General features: G+C 46.0%; 1 protein-coding gene across 1 annotated transcript; it reads right to left on the reverse strand.

Moving 5' to 3' along the window:
• Window positions 1-2,105: 2,105 nt before the first annotated feature.
• Window positions 2,106-26,138, reverse strand: MICOS10 (mitochondrial contact site and cristae organizing system subunit 10). The gene is made up of 4 exons (XM_080920791.1): window positions 25,992-26,138; window positions 4,169-4,216; window positions 3,307-3,416; window positions 2,106-2,334 (listed from the first exon to the last, which is right to left on the reverse strand). Exons 1-4 carry the CDS (start codon window positions 26,053-26,055, stop codon window positions 2,326-2,328), a joined length of 231 nt encoding a protein of 76 aa, XP_080776917.1. The 5' UTR covers window positions 26,056-26,138; the 3' UTR covers window positions 2,106-2,325.

Here is a 26,138-nt window from a genome sequence, read left to right on the forward strand (position 1 = left end):
ACCCCCCCCCCCCGTGCCTGTCCAGGACATGTGCCTGGATACCACCCGTTGCTCTCAGCACACTTGAAGGAAGTGGTGATGGCTTCCAGATGAGCTTATTCTCCTAAATTTAACATTTTTCTCGGCACTTAGAATTTCCACTCTCTTCCTTCCACCCCTTTGCATGTATGCAATTAGAAAGGATGCAACAGGAAACCATTCAGTCTGGAGGAAGGCAGACCCAGCTCCATGGACTACATCCTTGTGGAAATACTCTGCAGAGTTTATTTGGACAAGGTCAAAAATAGTCCTTCCAACAATGCAATCAGATTGAACCATGACAAGCAAAATGCAATTATGGGTTGGTTACATTAAAAAAAAATGTAAACAGAGGTTTGAGAACCAACAGCAAAAACAAGAGCCATCTCCCTTACCCCAGTGTCTGTTGGGCCTTTTGAAAGCAGGGAGAAGATGACATTCACTCAAAGGGACAGCTCAGCAAATGCTCCAAAGGCCGAGTCTCAGAACAAAGGCATGCCTCTGCAGAGAGTAAATGTGCCCCAATAAAGGCTCCCTAGCCACTCAGAATGCAAAAGCCATCCACCTAAATGATTTCAAAATACATATTGTTCTGGGCTAAATTATACAGTGTCAAGTTCAGACTGTATGTATTTATGTATGTTGGCAGCACAGGCCACTTCTGGGGCGCCACAGCTTTGCTCTAAGTATCCTGTGCCCAGCTGGGTGCCCATCACTGGATCCTTAAACCCATGAACTTCCTCATGTTTGATTCCAGAAGGGCAGAGGAGAGGTGAAGCCAAAGTTTCCCAACCCCACAAGGGAGCAAGCCCCCAGAGGATTTGAATTTCTAATGAAACTTCAAGTAGAACAGAATGCTTCCCCTTGCCAACAAGCTCTGAAGCTTCTGAGGGCTCATCTGAGGTGGGGGCAGGGACTAGAGGACAAGATCAGGCTTAGCTCATGCCTCTGCAAGGGCTACAAGGTGGGAATACAAAACTCTCCTAGCCTCCCTGCTGAGGGTGTGGAGGGACCAGATTGGTCTAAAACCTGCCAGAGATGTCCCCATCCATTCCATGTTCCTGTCATCTTCTACCTAGAGACTCGGGGACACGGTTTTCCCTTTGTGTTTTTGGATTGGTGGAGGGCTGTCACTCTGAACTCTGAAGACAGAAAAGCAAGGGGACCTAGAGGGATACTATACATAGCTAATACGGGAGGAGCTGGAGGGAGGAACCCAGCTGCAGGACTATTTTTCTACTAACGGCATGGCTGCTCTGCACGGGTTAAGAGGGCCCTGTGAAAAACAGCCAAGCGGCTGAGCATGCCATGGCCATGACTTGCTGTCCTGGGCACAGCTCATCTTTGGCACAGCACCCGGCCTGTTCAGGTTCACAGCCCTAAACATGTTTCTGGAAAGGGAAATAGAATAAAGAATGAGGGAGGAAAAAGCAGAGGGAAGGGGGGAAGTCACCCTGAACTTACTCACTAAAGCCCCTCTAAGGACTGAGGTCTAACCACGTGCCCTGTGCTGGCTGATGCCCCTCCAGCCACCCCTCTGCCCTCTATAGCTCATGAACTGCTCATCCTTCCCTAGCTACAAGCACTTCCAGCACCCAGAGCATTCACAGTGGTTACCCACAAAAGCCCAAGCACAGGTGCGCTGCACACATCACAAGAAACTGGAAAATAGTCTATGTTATGCCTCACACACCCACAAGAACAGACAGAGGGGAACGACAGTGGCCATTTGTCCTTAGACCTCAGCATGTCCTCATCCAGGCTGTGGCCACAATCCACACTGTCAGTCTGAGTTCCATGCAGCACGGGGACTGACATGAGTGGAGCAGACCTCGGCACAGCAGGTGTGGCAGGCTGGTGCACTGGTGAGCCAGGGCGCAGGCAGAGCACACCGGCAGAAAAGTGTCCAGAAGACTTCACCGTGGCCATCACACACAGGGAGTGGCACCACCAGTCTTGGAGTGGGAAGGACAACTGTGCATTAGGAGAGTGGGGAGGCATGCCTATGTCTTCAGGAGGTCACAGAGGCCACAGCTAGACCATTCAAAGAGAAGCCTCCTGCAACATAAAAGAATAAAGGCCTTGCATTGGGCTTCCCGTTTTTAATTTATTTAAGACCTCCTTACAATTTCCAAAGAGATGATACAAAAGCAACAGACTTGGTTTCAAATACATAAACAGTGGCTGGAGTTGAAAGCGTTGCTGATGGCACTGTCACAGGACGTCAGCACACTCCAGGGCACTTCAGTATTCCTGAGGAATAAACATGGTTTCTCTTTCCTCCCGCTGGGATGTTCTCAGTATAAGTCACTGCTCCTATGAAGCAAGAACATTCGGTTAGAACAGGCAGATGTTCTGATACCACCTGCTGCAGCCTCAGGCAAACTACAGAACCAATGGCTCCAATCACTGCAAAATTTGTTTCCATCCGTTTTATAAGCAGAGGCTCCCTAGCCCGAGAGGGAGAAGACCGGAAGGAGCAGTCATGGACAGTAAGTTCTGACCCAGGAGGACACAGGTGAATGCCAAGCTGAGGCAGCAGCTGCTAACTCTGGTCACTGGCAGCCCCCTTACCTCTGTAAGACTCTTTCCCTCTGCTGAGTGAGGACACAGCACCTCTCCCACAATCCACTGGGAAGGGGGGAGGGAAGGGAGGAAGAAAGACTATGAAGAAAGTCCCCAGGGAGGTACACAGGACCTGGCCAGTGCTTGCCAAGCAGTTATCACAATACAGCCATCCCACATAAGCCTCCAATGGGACTCGGTTCCTAGGCGGAGAAGGATGACAACATCCAGGCACAGACTCAAATCCAAATGAAGTTACAAGGCCATTTTAGAGCAGCGTGTGCAAGACTGTAGGAAATGTAAGACTTTCCACAGTTCCTCCCAGCCATTAACCATCTCATAAGCGGAGTCACTTCTGATCTGTCATCCGGCACAACTCAGCCTGGAAGAACGGAGACAACAGTGCAAAGACCCAAGGCTCTGCCTGCTCCTTGCTGCCCACCCTCAGTCCAGCTCTGCTGCAGGAGGGTGCAGCAGTTGGCAGAAGCACTGACTGCTCTTACAGAGGACTCTGGGGTAACGCCCACATGGTGGCTCACAAGCATCTATAACTCCAGTCCCAGGGGATCTCATACACTTCTTCTGGTCTCCATAAGTATCAGCATGCACATAGTACACAGACATACATGCAAAACTCATAGAATAAACACAAACATAAAACAATAAAATTAGTAAAAATTTTAGAAAATGTTGTCAAGGGAAAGACATCAATTCTGTACTTACTTTGACATATTTTCCATGTAGAAGATATGGAGCCTGAAAGTCATGCTGACAGTTGGAGTAGGCCATCCCTAATCCCACACCAGAACCAAAGGCTAATGGCCACATTCTTCCTAGTGAGCAAAGGAAGAGAAATCTCAACAGGGAATTGTTAAGAGCAGATAAATCCTTCATCCCAGATGTGTGCTCACGAATCCTCAGCAGACATCATATTGCTAACATGTGACAAGCCAGCATACCACACTGTAATCCAGCACATCTATTATGTGCCTGGGCTGCTACATTTGATGCAAATAGTCAAGACTGTCATTTGTGCACCCGAACTATAGTTTCTTAGCCTTGTCGGAAGGAACGTCTGTTGGTCAGGTATTTGAATTGTTTAATTATTAATTTCACCAACATTCACAAACTTTGGTGATACACCGTAGACCATGGAGCTCACTCACACACATCCACAATTCTCTAGTTCCAGTCCTGTGAGTTCTTCATGGAAAGAGGTCAAGGTGACCTGTTTGGCTTCTAATCAATATTCAAGCTTCAAGTTTTCCCAAGAAGGGGATCCTGTTTGTCCACTGCTCAGACTCGGGAAGAAGCAGGGGCACTTCTTTATTACCAGCAAGCCACGTCTCCAGGTCACTTTAGAAATATGTGGCCATGCTGCCTGGCCAGCATGAAATGGAGACTTTTGAAAGGATGTCATGTTTAAGACACCAGACAGCCCTGACTCACTGCCTCCAGGGAACACTGGAGATGTCCAACCCATGCAGACCTCATCCACATTCTCCATCTAGCTCATTCTAGAGTGGGCACGTTGGCAGGGCTTGCACACAGACACTGTAGTGAGGAGCCAGTCAAAGTCACTTACTTTTAAAGAAGGTGAGGGAGAAAACAACTCCTAATCCAAAACCAGTACCTGCAAAAACAGAAAACAGTGTTAGAGTGCAGCTCCAGCGAGCCCCAAAAAAGGCTGAGCTAAGATCTCTCCCAAACTCTTCTTACTGTCAGGGATATTGCAGATGCCTTCTGTCTCGCTGCTCACAAAGGAAATGAGAAACTCGATTCCCTATCATTAGTCTTGAGTGTTGCGGGTGGGAGTGCAGATGGGGAGCCTGATATTCTCTATTGCTCTAGACTCTTTCTGCACCTCTGACCTCTGCCTCCTATTTCACGGGGGACTCACTGAGTAGCCCACCTTGCCACGCTGGTTCTCAAGGTGACATAGAGAATAATTCCAAAGGCTGAACTAGCACACGAGCCAGTGACAAGAGAGGGAGATGTGCTTCCCTCTCCCAGAGCTGAGGAGCCTATCCCGAGCCCTCACACATGACAGGCAAAGGTTTTATTTAGCATGGAGCTACAACCCAAGCAATGTCAATGCCTTACTCTGAACCTAAGCTTGAAAACAGTTCTGACTTTTAGGATAAATTCAATCAGAATTTATAAAACTCTAGTTTGGGTGCCAACATTAGAATTTCTGCTTGGCTACACATAACTTGCACTGTTTAGCTTTTTCTTTTAAGAGAGAAAAGGACACAACACATGTGTGCATGAACTGAAGCCCACTTTAATAACAGTGTTCTGTGATCAATGTGGATACTGGCTATGTGTTTCTATCAAGCACATGAAAAATGTCTACAGCTTCATTTTACAAGGAATTGGCTCAGGTTATCTACTGACACGATCCTCACTTATAAACTTACATGAATTTACTTCTCCAATAGAGCCAAGCTCTGGTTGCTTCCCGTTCAGACCTGCAGACCAGCATGCTCAGCTCATCTGATGCTGTTGTAGCCCAGGATGTCCTCTCCTTCTCAACCCTCCTGCCTATCCCCGCAGGGATCACAGCTGCACTGCCACACCAGGCCCAGGTTATGCTGACGTTCTGTATGTCTGCTCCACCACCAAGCAGAGCCCTGGTCCAACCTTTTTATGAGTAAGCCACATAAAGCACCAGTCCTCACCTGCCACAAACTTGTGCTGCCGAAATCTAAGTTTTTGTTGCTGTTTTGCTCTGTGAAGCAGCACCTTGCAGAATAGCTCTGGCAGGCATGGTACTTGGGAGTCCAGCATAGTGTCAGCCTCTCAAGTGCTAGGATTATAGGTGTGCCCACACACTCAGCTTTGTGCTGCTAGAATTCTAAGTTCCTTATTGGGCTAAGAATATGGCTTGGTGGCACAGCACCTACCTCACACAAGGCCTGATGCTCAATTTCCAGAATATTACATACATACAGACAGACATAACGGGAAAGGGGGATGGAGAGAATTCTCTAGATTGTGCAATACAGCACCTAACTTTTCTGTTCTGAAGACAGACCTCTTACTGTGGGCAAGCAAGGCGTGTAGTTTGGCTCTAACTCTGGTCACTCATGCAGTCTAGATGGCATTAGAGTTAATAAAGTATATATGCTACTCACACTAAATGGTTTGTGTTTATTAATTTACTTATTCTTTCGGTGCACGGGTATATGCTTGCATTCATGTGTGGAGGCCAGAGAAATACCTCAGGTGTTGTTCTTCAAGAACCATCAACTCTTATTGACCTAGTGCTCAGCCACCAGAGAGCCCAAGGGATTCACCCAGCATCAACCTCTCCCTGCTGGGACACAAGCACACCTCCAAAGCTGGGCTTTTCTTTTTAATGTGGGTTCTTAAAATTGAGGTCCAGTTCTCATGGCTGATGGCAGGTACTTTATCAACTGAATTATCTTCCTGGTCCCCAAGAAAATTATTTAGTGTTTTTGTTTTTGTTTTTGTTTTTTGTTTTGTTTTTTTGGTGGGGAGAGGAGTGGAAATAGGGTCTCACTATGTAGTCCTGAGTAGCCTGGAATCATTATGTAGACAAGGCCTGCTTCTACTTCCTCTGTTGGGATTAAAGACAGGCACCACCCTGCTCAGCATGTTCTCCATCATTCTACCACATACAGGACCATGATGTGCTGCTTTTATAGACACACAGGTACATAACATGTGGGCAATGACAGACTACATATGTGGTGGGACCACAGAGTTCCTAGGGTTGAGACAGGAACCAGCAGTGGAAGGAGAGACCAGAGAAAGGCAAGTGCAGAAGGAAAGGCCCAGGAAATTCCCAATGAAGGGCCTAGCAGATGCTTTTGAAGACTCAACAGCTCTATACAGAGTTAAACAGGACCCCACACCAAGAGGGTTTTTGTTACCAAAAAGGAATGTTCACGGTGCATTCTCTGCCACCAACAAACCTGGAGAGAAAAGCGGAAAGCAAAACAAAACAAAGCACCCTGGCTGGTTCTGAAGAGCACGCCTCAAGCAGGCTGCCCAGGTGCCCCACAGTGTCACTGTCATCACAGTTTACTGCAGCTGACCTTCCAGAGGGGTGTGATGTGGAGCTGGAAGAAGGTGTTATGAATGATTCTGACCTGAAGAGGAATAAATGCAGGCCTAGGCCACTGCATGTGTGTATGTGGGAGTAGGGGGTAGAGTCAAATTTTAAAAAAATGTTAATGTAAAAAAATTAAAAATAGAAAAAAATTTACAAAATATGAACATAAAAGTAATATCATAAATGTGTTTATTCTCGTCTAAATCCAAGTACAAAAGAATAAAAAGTTTGCCAGGAATGGTGGCCAAGCCCGTAATCCCAACAGAGGTGAGGGAGAGGATCTCTGTGAGCGCAGATGAGTCTAGTCTATATAGTGAGTTCCAGCCAGCCAGGGCTGCATGGTGAGTTTGTATGCTGTACTCATATTTACATCCCACACACAGCCACACTCGTCTTTACAATAAGCCTGTCTTTACAAAGAAACAATAAGATAAGATGAGCTAAGGTAGTTTATTGTTGATGAAAAAACATTTAAAGTGTAGTTTAGGCAGCTCTAATGGCACACGCTTTAATACCAGCACTTGGAAGGCAGAGGCAGGCGAATTTGAGTTCGAAGCTAGGCTAGACTACAAAAGGAGTTCTAGAACAGCTAGTGTTACAAAGAAAGACCCAATCTTGAAACACTAACCCAACAACAACAAATCCCAAGTGTAGTCCGAGTATGCCACACCATGATGTTTGTCTGTCGGAGAGGCCAGGTGTCAGACTCCCCCAGCTCACATGCTATCCGTATTTACTGCATTTTCATGATGCTGTTATGCTCTGGTGGCTTTGGACACAGATACGGCAGTGCATTCAGTATGTAAGTAACATGTTGCAGGTTTGCAGCCCGGGAGCAAGTCGCCATGACTTGCCCATGCGCAGACCTACCCCCGCTTAGGTCTAAGTAGGAAGCATGGTGAAACAATGAGGTCACCTAAGGATGAGGTTGACTGTGTGAATACAGCTGCACAGCTGACACACACCAGAGGCGAGGCCGGCCTATACCATGTGAATTTTAACTAAAGCCAACCATGGCCTGTCCGACAGAGCCTGTGCTATAAACTAGTTTGGTATCAAAGCTAAAATTCCGTATCTAAAAATCAGTAATGCCGCCCCAATTTTCACATTAAAAAGTCTTAGGAAAATAGTTTGCCAAAGTTGGTCTGGTAAGTAGTCAACTGAGGTTGGCAAAATGAAAAGGAAAGTGAATTAACACTGAATGTTACTCATGAATACCCAGCACCTCCTTCCAAGGAAAGTCTTCATTTTATTTTATGGTATAAATGTTTTGCCTGCAGGCATGTTTGCACACCATGTGCTTGCCTACTGACCACGGAGGCCAGAAGAGGCTGTTGGATCCACTAAAACTGAAATTACAGATGGGTGTAAGATGCCACGTGGGTGCTGGGAATTGATCCTGAACAACCAACCTCTTCCACCTCCACCCAACCCTGCCAGGAAGAATGGTCCATGTTGTTTAACTACTGAGCCATTTCTCCAGCCCAAGAAATTTACAATATACAATCCTATAATCCGGACATGTGGGGAGAGAGGGAAGAGGATCAGAAGGAGTTCAAGCCATCCTTACTTACAAGACAAGCCTGAGCTACATGAGACCCGGCGTCAAAAACTAAAACTCCTATGGTAGTATGCCCTAGTTTTTCAGATGACGAAAATAATTTGCTAGAACAACCTATCACTTATAAAGGAGTCCAGTGGGCCCAAGTCTGCCAGTCTCATTAGGCCACTGTCCACAGGACATCTAGAACCAGGATTCTCCTCTATTTTCAGCCACCAGTACTGCCTTCCACAGGAAACTAGAGCATCTCAATTCCTAGGAGTGAAGATACAGTAACACACAAGCAATGCTCTCCATCCAACAGCCCAGAGCACTAGGCAGCCAAGCCAGTAACAAAGAGGACTTGCTCAGACTAACCTTACCACACATATCACACAGACTAGTCTACCCGGCAGAACTGTAACTTCAGAGGCAGTACACCACTGCCATCAATACAACAAGCCTGGAATCTGCCATTGCTCACTTAGCTTACAAAATGGCACAGAGTTTGGTTTCAAGGCAACTTGCCTCATCCCTTGCAGCTGCAGAATGAGTAAGCGGCAGCAGACTGGTCCTAGAGCACGAGGTAAAGGGCTTGGACTGGCTCACAGAGGCAGGGCAGTGAAGCAGGTCGACAACAGGGCTTTTGCTTGTCTCTAGCTGAAGGCAGGTTTTTGGCAACAGAATCAAAAACCCAGAGGAAACCATTGTGGCATTTTTCTGGTCCCTTTGACTGCAGGGCTGCTCTTACATTTTTTTCCCAAAGAAAGCAAGCTGCTTCCTAGAAGCAGATTACAAGTGTTGCTTCGCCCACTCAATCAAAAGATGAGCCATGCCCACACCAACCAAGAACAGCCAGCCATCAAGAGTCGTTTATGCACCCAGCTACCCAGCTCCTATCAACTGCACTTATCTGAAAGTAAAACTGAGCTCAAAGCCCCAGGCTGATCAGCCAAACACAGTTCTCAAGGAACCTTCTCTAGAGCTGCTACATTCTTAATTCCTAACAGCAACTCCTCCCTCTGTCTCTGTATTGTTGAGGCACAAACAAGATACTCAGTACAAGAAAACGGTTCATATCTGCTTCACCTGTAAAGCGCACTTGCAGCCAGAGATGCCAAGGGTGGAATGCTGAGCTCTCTGGAGTCAAGCCCTCGCTCGCTCCTCGGTTCTCTTTGAAAAGCAGCATGCTGCTTCAAAGACATCCCACCTGGCCTGGGGACTCTGTGCAGCTGCTTCCACTCAAGACTGGCACCTCTAGGCCAGGTTTAACTTTGGAACAATAAGACAGGAAAGGTTTGCCTTACAATAAAAACAAAGCAGCACAGAGAAGCACCTTCTCTGCCTTTGGCCACTTGTTGTTGCAGGACAAGCTCTTCTGGAAGAAAAGCCAAAGGGAAAAGTACAAAGCATTTTTCACCTCCCCTGAAAGCAAATATTTAACTACGAAATGCAGTTTATATAACTTTGCCTCCCCACTCGCTGCTCTCAAAAGCCCATGCTGTCTAAAATGACAAAGAACCCTCAGGTACAGAGTGTGGCTTATCAGCACACATCTCTGCACGCACAGCAAAGTCCAGATGTCAGGGAGAGAGGGACAAGGGGGAAACAACACAAGAGTCTTATGGAATTGACATTAGGCCTAGAGCCCATGTTTTCTGCAGCCATTTCTTTTAGAGAGGAAAAAAAATAGGCACAAATCCTTTCAAAGACATTATTTCAAATTATTCTAACCATGCAAGCTGGCACGCATTTGCTGCCCCAGAGGGCGTCAGTAATTGGCAAAGAAACAATTTTGGGGAGTGAAGCATTGTCATAGCTGGTCATTTGGTACTTTTTAAATTTTGTTTAAATTTTATTTTTTTAAGATTTTATTTATATGAGCACACTGTAGCTGTCTGCAGACACACCAGAAGAGGGCATCAGATCCCATTACAGATGGTTGTGAGTCACCATGTGGTTGCTGGAAATTGAACTCAGGACCTCTGGAAGTGCAGTCAGTGCTCCTAACCTCTGAGCTATCTCAAAATCCTTGGTACTGGTTTTTAAATTACTATTATTACGTGTGTGTGTGTGTGTGTGTGTGTGTGTGTGTGTAATTGGTTCGCCCTAGTAACTGTCTGTGTCCTAGGGATGAAGTCCAAGTACCTTTACCAGCTAAGCACTTGCTGGCCTCTGACATTGCCTGTTTTTTAACATTATTTTATTATCTATTTTGTGTGTATGGGAGTCTTGCATTTGTTATGTACATGCATCAAGTGTGTGCCTGGTATCCATGGAGGTCAAAAGAGGGCATCGGATCCCTTGGAGTTAAGAGCAGTAAGTGCTCTTAACCATTGAACCATCTCTCCAGCCCTGACACAGATTTAAACAAAGATCAGAGAATGCAATTTCTAACAACCACACATATAGTACAGATTTATCTTGTGCCTAAATGCATGCTGAAGTAAACTTTAAAGGTACCAAGCACACGCTGTAAGCCAACTCAGGGTAAACACAGGGTGAAACATTCAGACACAGAATCTGCTCCCAGGCTACAGATTAGGCACAAAGTCCACATCACTGTAGATGAAAGAAAACCCAACCTGCAGGAATCCCCAAGCAGGCTTCCTAAGCTGACTGCTGAACTGCTGTCACCATCTGCCTCTGTGCAGAACAGGCTGGAGCAAAGCATGAGCCTGTGGAGCCCGCTCTTTGGAGGCTGAAACTGCATCCTGCTTCCAATGAGGGAGAAGCAGTCCCAGAGAAAGAACAAAAAGTCATACAGAAATTCCCTGTAGGATATTAAAAAAATAAAAAATAAAAATCACTGGTTGTAGGGAGCTGGAGAGACAGCTGAGCTGTTGAGCACTGGCTGCGCTCGCAGGGGACCATACTTGATTCCCAGCACCCACACGGTAGCTCATGACCATTCCTGACGCTAGACCTAGGGAGTCCCGTGCCCTCTTCTGACTACAGAAGGCAAGTGTGCATGTGGTAGACAAGCATATATTCACATAAAACAGAGTGAACAAATGTAGTAAACAATTTATTAATGCTTATTAAAAACCACTGGGGGCTAAAGTCTGCGGGTCTGCAGTCCTAGGTACTTCTGAGGTGGAGAGAAGGGGCCCAAGTGTTGAAGGACAGGCCATACAACACAGCACGTGCTAGAGGTGGGGACCAGCACAGATTCTTTTTATGTACCAACAACAAAAAAGCTTTTTTTTTTTTTTTTGGCTTGGTTGTTTTTTTGGGGTGACGTGAGGTGTCAAGACAGATTTCTCTGTGTAGCCCTGGTTATCCTGGTACTCACTCTGTAGGACCAGATTAGCCTTGAACTCAAGAGATCAGCATGCCTCTGCCTCCTGAATACTGGATTGCAGGTATGTGACACACTGTCCAGCCTCACAAAAACTTCTTAAATGACCATTTACTAAGACCCCACACCCTAGTGTCCATTTAACATTTTAAAGAAGGACTGATTCACTATTCATCAGCCTGGAACCAGCATAGTTAGTTATCAGGGCTAAAACTTAATCTGTATGTAAAAATTAAAACTAGAAACTCCACTTGACTCTGTAGAGATCATATGGTATTAGGACAACTTGTGTACCACTCAACTGCTTATTATAAGTGTGAAAAGGTACAGAAATTCCCCAGTCCTTACATTCTTAACTGCCGTGTGCCCAACAATGCTGACAAAAAAGACAAGAATTAAACACTACCCCCCCATGGTGGCATGAAGCCCCCAAGGCAATCCCCAACTTTAGGTCAATCAGTTTACCAGGCCCAGCCTCAACCTGCTCAGCACAGGGAAAGCAATCTGCCTCCAAGGGTTGTGCACCTTTGCAGTCTTTAGGACTGCCTGGTGAAGAGTTCAGTAACAAGTATTAAGCTCCGTCATTGTCACTGTAGAACTCAGAGATGTCAAAAGCATAATAGTTAATCCTCTTATAGTCAGCTCACAGACTCACACGGGCATGTGCACAGGTGAGCTCAACATCTGTTCTTTCCTACTCAGAGCAACTGTCTATATTTCACCAGCATTGGCATCTGTCTGTATGAACACACCTGGGGGGGGGGGGAGAGAAGAGAGAGAAAGAAAGAGGGGGGGGGAGGGAGGGAGGGAGGTTCCTGGGTTTCCTCACTTTACTCTTTACAGTAAACATCCATATAAGCCCATTTCAGAGAGAAGAAACTGTGTCACAACAAGGTTACATTCTTGCCCTCAGTAACACATGGGTAAACTAGCAAGTCTGCAACTATTATAATCAAGTTAGACTCAGTACTAAGAGATTAACTCCTTTCAAATGCATTCTGGCCAGTAATTCAGACATTTCCTTAATTACAGAAACTGAATGCCTACTGTGTGCTGCTCAAAGCTGTGGGAAATGACATCTCCACATAAGGGCACTTGGGGTTAAGCAGAACTGTAAGGCACAGGGGCAGAAGGAAAGGAAGTGAGAGATGGCCGTCAGGAGCTCCCTGCTGCTGCATTATGCAGCTGAGGGAAGAAATAAGCAAACTGGCCTTCATGTCATACTAACCCATAGCCAAGGCCTCATGGCCTACGCCCGCTGAGCAATGGAGGGGCAGTAAAGGGCTCACACTGGGGGAAGCAGCCCAGCCCATCAGTTGTGCATGGTATGCAGTTGACTCTGGTAGAATGAGGGCAGAGTCAAAAGTGTCACAAAAGAGGAGACAACAGGCAGGGAAGCCTACAGCAGGAAACAAAGTCCCTCCACAGTGTCAGATTTGTTTTGAGGTACCTCTCATGTAGCTCAGAGTCTGAGCAGCTGGGTAAAGTCACTCCCCTGAGCCACATGCAACCTCTAGGTGCAGTCTCCGGCCTCTCTTCTCTGCACTGCAGCTTGCACTTTCTGTCTATCCTCTGTCATCCCCGTACTCCAGGCTAGGCACGAGTGGAGCTTGCTGCCATGGCAGGCAATACGAGGAAGGCAAAGCCAGGCTTTGGCAGCACTTAGGAACTTCTGAGGGTCTGGAGTAGCTGTGCCTGGTGCCAATGTTTAGTGAAGGGATCCAGAGGGAAGGGTGCAGCAGAAAGCCTCCTGGGCAAAGATTAATGGAGATGGGAAATGAACAAATGTTTTCTTGACTATATATGTGTGTGTGTGTGTGTGTGTGTGTGTGTGTGTGTGTGTGTGTGTATACATATACATATATATACTTTTTAAATTTAAATTTCTTGTGTGTGGCTGTTTGTACTCACATGTATGAGTGTATGACCTGAGCTTTGTCTGGGAAGTGAACTTGAATCCTCTGGGTTTGTTTGGTTTGGGTTTTTGAGGCAGGGTTTCTCTGTGTATCCCTGGCTGTCCTTTTGTAGATCAGGCTGGCCTCAAACTCAGAGATCCACCTGCCCCTAACTCCTGAGTGCTGGCATTAAAGGCATGAGCCCCCACCATGCAAATGAACCTGGGTCTTCTATAAGAACAGTACATGCTTTAACCACAGAGCCTTCTTTCTCTCCAGCCCAGGACAGATACATTTTTGGCATGAATCAATGTTTTTGAACTTTAAGACAAACAGGTGTTTGCTGGATGGGTCTGCCTGAATTTCAGGGCTTCTGGGAGCTGCAACCTTTTCTTGCTGTTCAAATCTGCCAGGCTGGAAGGTCAGGTAACAGCAGCAGCTTGTCCTCCAGCAGAGCTCTGCCGCACTTAACTGTACAGCACTACAAATCTCAGAACAAGCCTCTCAAAAGGAAGCCAAGAACTCAGTTCTCATAAACTAAGTGAACAGGAAAATACTCTTACATAGAAGTTACAAGCAGATCTAAAATTGGAAATTGTACTTAGAATACAGCTTCTTTATAGAAAGCTAAAATTGGTGGTGTTTATTCTGATATGAAGACTATCATCTGCATGATGACAAGAAGCTGGCCATTTTCAGGACAAACCTTCCCATGGAGTGAGGGATGCAGCTCAGCCACCTGCCTCAGGTTCAAACCTATCAGGAAGGAAGTCTGAGCAGCACATTTGTGCGGGTTTTGACCAAGGAAGAGGAGGAGGGAGAGGAAGAGGAGACAGGTATATCTGGACTCACGAAAGCTTGTCAAGCACTGTGAAAAGAAATGTACCCACTATTATGTCACTGCAAAACCAAAAGAAGGGTCTAGGCATTCTGACTTAGTTATGTCAGACAGCCAACAGTAAAGCCCACACTGGGGGCCAACTTCTCCCAAACTCAACTATGAACCAGTTTCACTCTCCTACCATAAAGGAAGGGCCCTGGAAAGACTACACAACTTTACACAATTCACCCTGCCACCCTACTTCTGACCTCCACACACAAACCATGGCATGGATGTGAGTGTGCACACACACACACACACACATACACACACACACACACACCAGTGTAAAACTTTAAGTCCTATATCTGTACACACCTGTGCAGCCAGCACTAAGATCATCAGGTAGACATCTGAGTTGTTCCTAGTTTGGGTTTAGAAACATTCATGTGTGCCTGTGTGACCTTGTTCTCATTTCTCTTAGCTATACTATGCTGGAAGTTGAAACCTCTGACACTCGGGCAAGGTAATCCTACCTGCTCACATTTCCACCATGGTCTACAGCGTCATATCCAGCACCATGTGTCAGAGACACTCCTGCCTGACTTGTAAAGCTCCACGATTTGAATGGCTTTTCAGGGTACCTCATAATCTTAACACGAGTTTCCCTGTGACTGTTGGCAGAGCTGCCCATTCCTGTACTTAGTTACCATGAAAGGGCATGGTAACTAAAAGGAATAAAACTTCCTTTCTAACACCCTACCATAGTTCTTACAATCCAGAGCTCCCATGTGCTGAAAACAAGTCCACCGTCAGCTATATGCTAAGACTCCCCCAACATTGAAAAAGAAAAAGAGCTGGGTGTTTGTGGTATACACCTTTAATATAGTTGAGAGGCAAGTGGATCTCTGAGTTCGAGGCTAGCCTGGTCTATAGATCAAGTTCCCTAACAGCCAGGGCTACACAGAGAAACCCTGTTTTGAAAAACAGAAATGAAAACAAATAAAACCCCAAGAAATCAGCGTTACAGTGTGAGCAGACCCTGTGTGTCTCTCTGTAAGCGCTGTTTGTATCCCAGGGCCATTCTCCAGCCTAGGTCACAGAAACTCTCTGGTCTGTTTCCTTCTGAAGGTTTTGCGGCTGCAGCTTTTACACTCAGATCTGGTCCATTCTGTCTCTGTGTGGACACAGCTGGTCCTGCAGTTTGGTGAAAAGATTTTCCTCTCCCCATTAAACTGTGTGCGTCAAAAGTGAACTGGCCACATTCTTGGACCTATTTTGGATTCTGTACTATTCTGTGCGCATATCCTTCCTCCAGTACTGCCCTGCTCTGTATTTAAGTAGGGTAATCTAAGACCCCAGCTCTGTTCTTGTTTTCTAAAAGTTTTTGCTAACATCTGTAATCCCAGTTCTTGGAGGCCAGTGCTTAGAGGATCATTCCAGGTTCAAGGCCAGCCTGGACTACAGTAAAACTGTTTAAAAACAAAGCAACACCAAAAATTCCCTTTGTGAATTTGCACTGTTTATCATTTTGCAAAGATTTTTCTTAACTTTATTTATTTAACATATATGGGTGTTTTGCCTACATGCAAGTATGCTTACCATGTGCATGCCGGGTGCCCAGTGAGCTCAGAGAATGGCACTGGGTCCCCTGTAACTGCAGAGTTATGGATGGCTGTGAACCCACAATGTGGGAGCTGGGAATCAAATCCAGATCTTCAGTAGGAGTAACCAGTGCCCTTAACCAGAGCCATCTCTCCAGCCCCTCGTGGAGATTTTAAAATCAGGAGGTGTAGCTCACTAACACAGCAGATGCCACATGCACCATCGCCTAAAGTTCATAGCACCAAAAACCAAACCAACAAAATCAGCCTCTTAATTTCTATTCAAGCTTTAAAAAGTATTTCTCTTGCTAGAAAAACAAACAACAACAACCTGAGGCAGAAAAATGTCTGTGAGCTAGAGGCCAGAATGGACACACAGGCTAGCTACAGCTACAGGACCATTTCTCAAAGAAGAAAGTATCGATTTCTCCAATGAATTTCTCATTAAGAAAAACAAATCAATCAAACAAGCCAACCAACCAACCAGATAAAGTGTCCAAGTAGCAAACATGGCAGCACCGAGCATTTGTTAATGTTAGCTGCTGCTTCTTCCCAGCCTTGGACTCAGACTCCAATGGAGCAATGCCCTAACATTTCACTAGGGGGTCAATTGCCACAGTAAAAATATTACCACACCAAACAACTTCTATAAGTAAATATTTAAATTTTTACTTGGACTCAATCCTGAAATGCACTTGCCAAAAAAAGCAATTCAGCATATTTACTAATAAACTGTTGCAGACCACATTTCAGGAAAGTATAAAACCACAGCAGAACAAAATTTAAATGTTTCCAAGTCCTATATATTGCCTAATTACATTATTCTGTAAGGCCCACAGGACATTCTTCTCCAGCAAGATCACAATGTCCATTATTTACACCACTACTACAAACATAAAAAGTTTGTTCACATTGTTTTGAAAAATAAACAAAAACACAGACTCAGCTTGCAAACATGGTGTAGCAAACGGCACTCCCTGCTGAGCCACCAATGCTTGTGGTAACCCAAACCCATCGATGAACTGGTACTTTAAGAAAAAACACCATCCCGCTTTCCTTTCCATGATTCCATTCAAAGGTCTTTCAGTGAAATGTTTACTAAACAGCTTTAGACAATTAATCTAAGCAGATGTGATTACTGGCTCTGCTGGCTAAGCGGGAAGCAGGCAAACTTAGTCACGTAGTGTCCCGCTTTCCTAGCAACAAAGGACAAGGACAAACCCTGTTTCATGAACTGGGCAACTTCCCCATCTACTGACTGAGCCACAGATAACCAGGAACCCACTCCAGCCATGCCACAAAGCCACAAACCATCAACAGCACAGTCAGGGTCAGTGCACCACTGTCTTGGGTTAGCTTGCCATCCGTGGGCTCCTGCTCCGAAATTCTGCTAGTCGCCTCTTCCTCTACCCTTAGCAGGCAGGATCTTACCATAACACATTAACCCACTCCCCACTTTTCTTCCCCCCACCTCCTACCAATTTATTCTCAAGTACATGAGTGATTTTTATGATACTAAATTTCTACTATGTTCCTCTTAAGGGACAACAGTTAATGAATTTCTTCAACACTAAGCCAAGCTGTCACACAATCCAGCAGTTCCATCTTTAGTACATACCCAAGAGAAATGGAAACCTTTGTCTGAATAAACCTTGTAGGCTTACTTTAAAAACAAAACAAAAACCCTACTTTTAATACACATTCTTGAACACTTTGACTCCCCTTATAGCCCACAGTCCAAAGGGGAGAAAAGAGAGTAAGTAGGACAAGGGGATGTGGGCCTGATTAGCATTTTTACTTTGGGGTGGTTTCAATCTCCTTTTGTCAGGATAACAGCACACCAGTTTAGTACTGTCAGGATACCAAACACAAATCAGCAGCAGTTGGATGATCAACAGAAACAGCCAGGCCCTCACCAAATCAGCAGGAGTCAGCAGAAGCCACCAGAGCAAACTGGGAAGTTGGCAGAAGTTCTCTGCTGTCCCTCTCAACAAAATGAAGATCAACGAAGACTCCAGACCAACAAATCGCTGCAAAGCTAGCTATGCAAGAGTGCTGTCATTGTGTTGAGTCCTAGTTATACTTTCTCCAAATATCACCTGTCCTTCCATAGGTCTTACCTTAGCAAAAACTAAGTGAGTCTTCATCAGCAAAACAACTAACATGCACCACCTGACACATCCAGAAACTTCCACTTCACCTTGCCAATTACAGCAACATTCAGAACAGTCAAAAGTATTAGTAGAATTCTGGGGGACATCTCTGTGAGTAAAAAGCACTTGATGCTCAAGTCTGCTGACCCAAGTTCCAATTCCTGACACTCAGGTAAAGAACTGGACATGGTATTAAACTAGCAGTCCTTTGGCAAGAGGGGATACAGAGACAGAAAGTAGCTCAGAAGCTGGCAGGTCAGAAGTCTGGCTCACACAGTGAAGTGGCAAAAGCAAGAGAGACCATGCCTCAGAGCACAGTGGAAGGAGAACCAGCTTTCAAAAGCCATCCCCTACATTGCCAGCACTGTCTCTCGACACAGTATCAAGAACTTAGGTGAATGGATGAGCTACTATCATTTAGTAACAAAAATAATGATATACTGGCATACTCAACAACATGGATGATCTGTGAATCCATTAAGCTGGCTAGGAGAATTGGCTCAGTGATTAAAGTGGGTGCTGCTCCAGTATAGGATCCAATCAGCACCCACATTAGGCTGCTCACCACGACCTCTAACTTCAGCTCTGTGGGCACCTACATATTCATCCCTCTCCTCCCCACACACACCCTCTTAATCATTAACAAAGCAAGAAAACATTGAATTAATGAGATAACAGACACCAAAGGCCTCAAGTGCTGTGTTTTGTTTCACAGTCTTACACAGGCTCAGGCTGGCCTTGAACGCTAAGCAATTCTCTAACTTGTACAGTCTGAGTATTGAGATAACAGGCACAAGCCACACCCTGTGTTACACAGTGTATATTTCAATGTCCGGAATAGCATAGAATAGTAGCTGTTGGGGTAGGCTGGGGACTCCAGAAGGGAACTGCTGTGTCCTGAGATGAGACTGAGGCTGACTGTACAAGTTTGTGAATACTTTAAATAGATTAATAGTATTTGAGATACACCTGAAGAAATCAGGTTGGTTTGTTTGGGGGTTCTGTTTGTTTTTGTTTTTCCAGCTGTACTGGGACTCACTCTGTAGACTATACAGGCCTCAAACTCAGAGATCAACTGCCTCTGCCTTCCTAGTACTGAGATTAAAAGCATGCGCCACCTATGCCCAGCAACAAAGCAATTCTTTAAAGATTGGCAGATAAATTGCATTCTGGAAGTTAGTTTGAGTGATAGCAGAATCTATTTCTACATTTCAAGTTCACACGGAACCATCACAAGAGTGTCTTTACAGATACAAGAGAATGCATGCACACACGTGCTCTCCCATGCAGGACAGATGGTTCAGAACTGCTGTTTTTGTAGTGGACCCAAGTTCACAACTGCCTGTAACTCCAGCCAATGAGAGGTGCTGCCTGGACTCCCAGGGCACTTGCCCTCATACACAGTGTTTTCATGACATGTGCCACTACACAGGGCTTAAAGACAATTTAAAGAAATAAATCTTTTAAGCTGAGCACGGTGGTGCAGTCCTTCAATTCCAGCATTCAGGAGACAGAGATACGTGGATCTTTGTGAGTTCAGGGCCAGCCTGTTACAGAGGAAATGCTGCCCCACTCCCCACCCCCTCAAAAAAAACAAACAAACAAACAAAAAAACAAAAAAGAAACTTAGCAGGAACAGAACAGCAGTGCGAACAGGCTATACAGCAAGATCCTTGGTGTAGAGGTTGGAGGGGGGGAATCTTTACAATAATAGAGCAAACTTCTTAGTAGGTGTAAAAGCACCCGTCAATGACTTCCTCCCTTCTACCTTTTTTGTCTCAACTCTGACCCCTCCCCACCTGAGCTCTTTAACTCGCTCCCATTCCCCCTGCATCAAGAAATGGTAGCTGCAATATAGGCTTAGGGAAGTAGGCAAAAGGTTGAACACACAGTGGCCAGAGCGCTCAGGCGCGTGGGCAGCCATGTCCTCATGACAGAATGTGAGCAATATCGTTCCAGTCTACGGCAGCTAAGGACTGCTGTGTGTTGAGTGCAGCTCCAGCTGCCACTTCTGGGATAACCCAGAGTTTCTCTTCTCACCCCACCCATCTCACCAAGACAGGGTTTCTCTGTTGAGTCTTAGCTGTCCTGGAACTCTTATCCTTCCATCTGGGCCTCCACATACACTTGAACACACACCAAAATTCACACACACAAAGAAAATGAATAATCTCCCATGCATCCCAGAGTGGTTAAGACTGGGCTGAGAGTACCAGCTCTGCAAGGCTACCAGGCCCCTCCAATCCTGGGCACTCTACCTTCCACACCTCTAACAGAGCTAAGTGGTTGGTGCACGCCTTTGATCCCAGCACCGAGGAAGCAGACCAGGCACTGTCTGGGATGAGGCTAGCCTGGTCTACACGGTGACTTCCAGGACGGCCAGGGCTACACAAAGAAACGCTGTCTCAGAAACTAAAATCGTAACAGCTGTGTGTCTTTTCATGCTGTCACACTCATGGCTGTGCACAGCATGAACAACGCAGTACAGAAAGGGAGACCGAGCTGCACACCCTTGAACTGAGTGAAGAAAGAAACCCAGAGCAACCCCTAAATCTGATAAAATAAAATAAATCCATAAGATTAGCAAAAACCATTAATGACGCATTCACATAAAACTAATGGAACATGCCATGCATAAAATGTAATATTCTTCACTCCTCTTTAATTTCCTGCAGTAAGTCTGGCAGCACTCTTAAAGCAACATCACCCCGTGTTTGTTTAAACACCAGTGTTCTCCGCTCTCACCCAACCACTCCCAAACACTAATCACACCACTTTTTTTTCTTTGTTTGAGATAAGGTATTGCTATGTAGCCTCGGCCAGCTTGGAAACCACTCTAGAGCAGTCTGGACTTGAATTGTGGTAATCCTCCTGCCTTGCCTTTCAGGCTTTAATACTACTTTAATGCTAAGATCTCTTGACTATAACTCTGTCCAACAAGGAAATAAAAGCTGGTTAAGGGAAAAAAAAGTCCCACTGGGAAGTGGTATCGGTGCGGGTCTGAGTTTGAGGTCAGCCTGGTCATATGTAAACTAGCAAAAACTGATACAAAGTATACTTGACTTTTTAATTTAAATGCTAATTGACTCAGTTAATAAACATACTCAGATATGGGTTTCAGATTTCCATTCTCAAAGCAGAGAATATAGATTCCAAAATTCTCAGCAATACAAGCCATATACTTGACAATTACCATGTCCCTCCCTCAACCCAGGGGTTAGAGGGATCCAGAGTGAATAGGACAGTCTGTTTCTGAAGAAACTGACACTCCATAGAGGATGGACATCAAATTCAGAAGCAAACTGCAAATGTCAGACGTCAACCCCCACTCCTAGGGAAAATGACTGCAGCCTCAGCAAACTGGGTATTGACAAACACCCTTAAGGATCAACAGGACTGTAATATACTGTCAAGTTTATGGATGAACATGACCAAGGAGAAGGGTAAAAAATGTGAGGGAGGGCTGTAGCCGGCCATGGAGAACATGCTCTAGGGCCTGAGTTTGGTCCCAAAGAATATAAATGGGGGGCAAAAAGGAAAAACTAGGGGTTGGAGAGGAAATGGGAAAGGACCTGGTATGTCTGTCCCTTGGTAGCTCCTATCCAAAGTCAGGGAACCAGGTTAGATGACTTTATAAACTATCTATTCTTCAACACTAACTGCAACATAAATAGGCATTTTAAACTGGAATTAACAGAGGGAATAAAACTGTTTCTCTTGGGAGCTGGAGAGAGGGTCAGTGGTTAGAAATGTTTGCTGTTCTTACAGAGAACCTAGGTTTGGTTCCCATCACCCAAGAAGGTAGCTCACAATCACCTGAAACGTCAGCTCCAGGGGACCCAAGAACATCATCTGACTTCTGTGGACATCCACACTCAGTGCTCCATACGGTCAGACATTCACATAAACACAAAACTAAATCTTTTTAAAAGATGTGGGGTGAGGTGGGACTACAAAGTTGGCTCTGCATCAGTTGGTTTGGGTTGCCAGTACAGTACCTAAGGTGGTCAGAAGAGGGCATCAGACCCCTTGGAGCAGAAGTTAAAGGTGGTTGTGAGCTGTAATAGAGGTGCTGGGAACCAACCAGGTCATCTGAAAGAGCAGAAAGTGCTCTTAACTGCTGAGCCATCTCCTCCCTATAAAGGGCACTTTTTAGAAGTACCCAGTTGTTCATTACTTGTAGTAAAAAGTCTTCATGGGCTGAGGGTATAGCTCAGAGGTAGAATGCAAAGCCCTGGATTCCATCCCCAGCACTGATAGGGCTCATAGTGGCACTGTCTAGTCACCAAAGCTTCTCTACAGTTTGCAGAGCCAGAGCAAAACCATCATCAAATAGAACTGAAGCAGCAGTGACCTTTCCTCCCTGCCTGTGTCTTCCACACCTCAGGGAGAGCCAGTTACTCTGAAACTCCATCTTCATTCTGAGGTGCCAGGAAAACAGACAGCAAGGAGGCTCGGAGAGCTCTGCAACCTTACTGCAATGGCACTGGGGAGGACTGGGCTGCTGAAGAGCCGCATTCTCCACCAGCCCCAGACCATCAAACACAACCTGCTGAGCTTCCTCCTCCCCCTTACACTCTGCTTTCTCTAGCCCACTGCCTGTGGGTCAAACCACTTTGGTATTCCCTCAAATCTGAAACCCTTTTCTCAACATTATTGGATCACGTTCAAATCTAAGCATTGGAAATGGCCAAAACCAGCCAGGCAGTGGTGGTGCACACCTTTAATCTTAGTATTCGAAGGCAGAGGCAAGTGGATCTCTAAGTTTGAGGCCAGCCTAGTCTACAAAGTAAGTTCTAGGACAGCCTGGGCTACAGAGGAAACCTGTCTCAAAGAACTACAAAATCATGGCCTGTCCTCACTGTGGGGCAGTGTACTCTGGGATGTGCCATCAGTTCTATCTTGGTACTTCCTCTGATGAGGCTCATCTGCACTTCTGTTTCACCTCCAAATTCTGATCACACTTTCTCCCTCACTGGACCAGGAGATGGCCCAGTGGGTAAACACCCTGGCTTGTTGCCGAGTCTAGTGACCTGAGTAGATCCCCAGGATCCACACTGTGAAGGAGATAACTGATTGCTACAAGTTGTCCCACTGACCTCCACATGCACACTGTGGGAACACACACACACACACACACAAATAAATATTTAAATAAAAATTAGCATGAAAGAAAGTTCCAACCTTGGTGCTATCCTTCTAAGAAATGAAGACAGGAGAGACAATCACCCTGAGTACACAGAAAAATCACTACACAGAAAACTTGTTAACCTAAGAAATGTCTCATGTGTCTTAAAGAATACCCACTCATGTTTTACCAATGTCTAGAGGACCTAGTAATGGTGAGGAGGCTGTGGAAGGGTTTGGAGGAGGATAAGACAGATCAGGAACTCAAAGCCAACCCCCACCACACCTCAAGTTTGAGAACACTTTCAATTTTTTTTTTTTTTAATTTAAAATACTACCCAAATCTCAGCCACTGTAAAAGACACTTCACTAAAGGGCTCTGCCACGCTCTAGTCAGTGCCCTCTGACCTGCTCTCACACCCTGTCTAGCCCCCCTTCATTATCCTAATTATGCCTGCCCCCACCAACCTCACCACAGACACTGCCGCTACTCCAGATGTCCACTGGCATTGCTGTTACATCTCCTGGGTTTGTACAGGCGGCCATAGCACTAAGAATTTTACATATTGCTCTATTTAAGAGTCTGTGGAGGCCGCTATTTGTTTTGAGACAGGGTCTATCTATCTATGTAGACCAGACTGGCCTCAAACTGGAAGAGACTGACCTGCCTCAACTCTTGTGCTGGGATCAAGAGCATGTCAGCATGCCTGGCTCCTCTAGTTTTCTTATCTTTTTAAGTTACTCTCCATTTCAGGTGGAGGAAGAGAACTTAACCAAAGCAAAAGAACTCTAGTGTGGATGGGAAGGAAAGGGAGACCTAAATCACACCTCTGCAGACTCCAAAGAGCACTCTGAACGCCATCACCACTCTGGCTAGAGACTACGTTGGCATATAAATGTTAAATCATCTTTCAAATTGAAAACCATTACAAATAATATGTTGCCAGGGGGAGGGGGGGAGGGCGCTAAGTGCTTAAGGATACCAGTTGCTCTTGCAGAGATCCAGGTTCAATTCTCAACTCTACAATGGTCTAACTTCATTCAGCTCTAGTCAATCCAACAGCCTCTTCTGATCTCTTCTGGCAGCAGACATACATGCAGGCAAATCACCCATGCACATTAAGTAATAACAATACTCTTGGCCATTTCCAGAATAATCCATTCCTAATAGCAAGCCAGCCCACTTAACTATCCAAACCACTCTAAATTAACACTAGTTACCATTTAAACAGAAAAACAGGCTCAGGGACGTTTGCCAACTTTGCTCCTTGTGGCAGAACTAGTCTTGGCTAAATCTGGGAGTTAAAAGATAATTGATCAATTCATCATGCATTAATAAATTCATCCTGAATAATGTCTACCCTCACTCACTCCTCTGGGGCTTAGGGAACACAGTGGAAAAACAGAAAACTTACCTACTTTCCTTGAGCTCATAATTTCATTCTTTCCTGATAATCTTCATCTAAAGAGATAATCCTAAATTCTCTTAAATAATTTCCATGCAAGAAGTATAAAATATGAACCTATGTGTGATGGTCCACACCTTTACTCCCAGCACTCATGAGGCAGAGACAGGCATAACTGTTAATTCAAGGCTAGCCAGGGCAATACCAGTGAGAACCCGTTTCAAAAAAAAAAAAAAAAAAAAAAACTAGGGAAAGAAAATCTAAATCTAACTTGCAAAAATAAATGTTAGTATAGTAGAAGAGTCTGAGGGAACTGGGGGGGATAGCTCAGTAGATAAAGCCCTGGCCTTAAAAACATGAAGATTTGAGCTCAAATCCTCGGCCCCTAAAAGCTCAATGGGAAGTCAGTTTAGGCAAACTGATGAGCTCCAGTTCTGGGAGTCTCACGTAGTGGTGCATTCCTTTTATCCATCCCAGCAGGCCGGAGGCAGTGGCAGAGGGTGTCTGAGTTCCGGGCTAACTGGATCAACACAGTTGTCCTGGCCAACCAGGTCTACATAGTGAGAGACTGTCTACATAAATAAAAGGACAAAGAGCTACTGAGGAGCGCACTCATCACCAATCTCTGGCCTACACACCAATACCTGCAGACAATCAACAAGAGAAAGGAGAGGCTGAGGAACAGCAGAGAGCCTGAGACCCGAAATAAGAAATCCTGGGGGAAATTCTCAAGTATGCCACAGATCGGCGACGAGATTTCAGGCAAGTTCCTCCACCGAACTCCAACTCACAACGTGGGGGAACATTTATGAGCTACTGTGCTGAGCAGCGCGCCTAACATCTACATCACGGATCACGATTAGATGGGACACCCGCCGATCCTCCTTCCCCGACACCATGACCTCATAAAGTGTGTCGTCACAGAACGCGTGTGGAAAAGACAACCTGAACAAGTGGGGGGGGAGGGGCTGCAGTGGCCACGATCCTACTGTCTGGGGCCATTCTTCCGGAGTATAACCACCGCCTCCAATTGCAGACCCGAGTCGGGTTCGGATAAATGAGGCCGATCACGACAGCAATTCCCACCGCGGCCCGACGGAGGTTATTAAATGTCCCTATGACCTTCTTCCGAAGGCCGCTTTCTCCCAGTGCGGGGAGCAGCGTGGGCTCCGGCAGGCTGCTCGCCCAAACAGGGGAACATGGGGCATGGAGTGACAGAGTTTCCCCGGCGCGTCCCGCACGCCTTCCCCTTCCCAGAGCGCCGCTGCTCGCCCAGGCCTGCACCTCCAGCCACCCCGGAGGCCGCCCGCACCCTTCGCCTGGTCGTCCTCGCTGCCAGGCTTGACAGTCACCTGTCAGCGCCCCGAAGCTTAGCGTGCCCGTCCGGACGGCAGCAGGCCGCGGCTTGACCCCTGCGGCTTTCCGTCCGCGCGCCGGCCGCTTGGCTCCAGCCAGCGCTTCCCAGAGAAAGATGCGCTCACCTAGCTTCACTACCGTGTCGGCCATGCACCGGTCCCACTTTCTGCCCAGCTCGGACTCCGACATGTTCCCCACCGGCAGCTTCAGCGCTTCTCACAGCCGGCCCCCGCGCTCCGACTGATGGAAGTCTCGCGAGAGCCGGCCGCCAC

The sequence above is a fragment of the Micromys minutus genome, assembly GCF_963924665.1.
Source record: "Micromys minutus genome assembly, chromosome: 9".
NCBI classification, from domain to species: Eukaryota; Metazoa; Chordata; class Mammalia; order Rodentia; family Muridae; genus Micromys; species Micromys minutus.

Coding starts and splice junctions, on each gene's coding strand:
- MICOS10 (XM_080920791.1), bottom strand. CDS start 26,055: ATGTCGGAGTCCGAGCTGGGCAGAAAGTGGGACCGGTGCATGGCCGAC. Junction 4,217..25,991: donor CGACACGGTAGTGAAGCTAG/GTGAGCGCATCT, acceptor CTGTTTTTGCAG/GTACTGGTTTTGGATTAGGA. Junction 3,417..4,168: donor CTCCCTCACCTTCTTTAAAA/GTAAGTGACTTT, acceptor TTTGCTCACTAG/GAAGAATGTGGCCATTAGCC.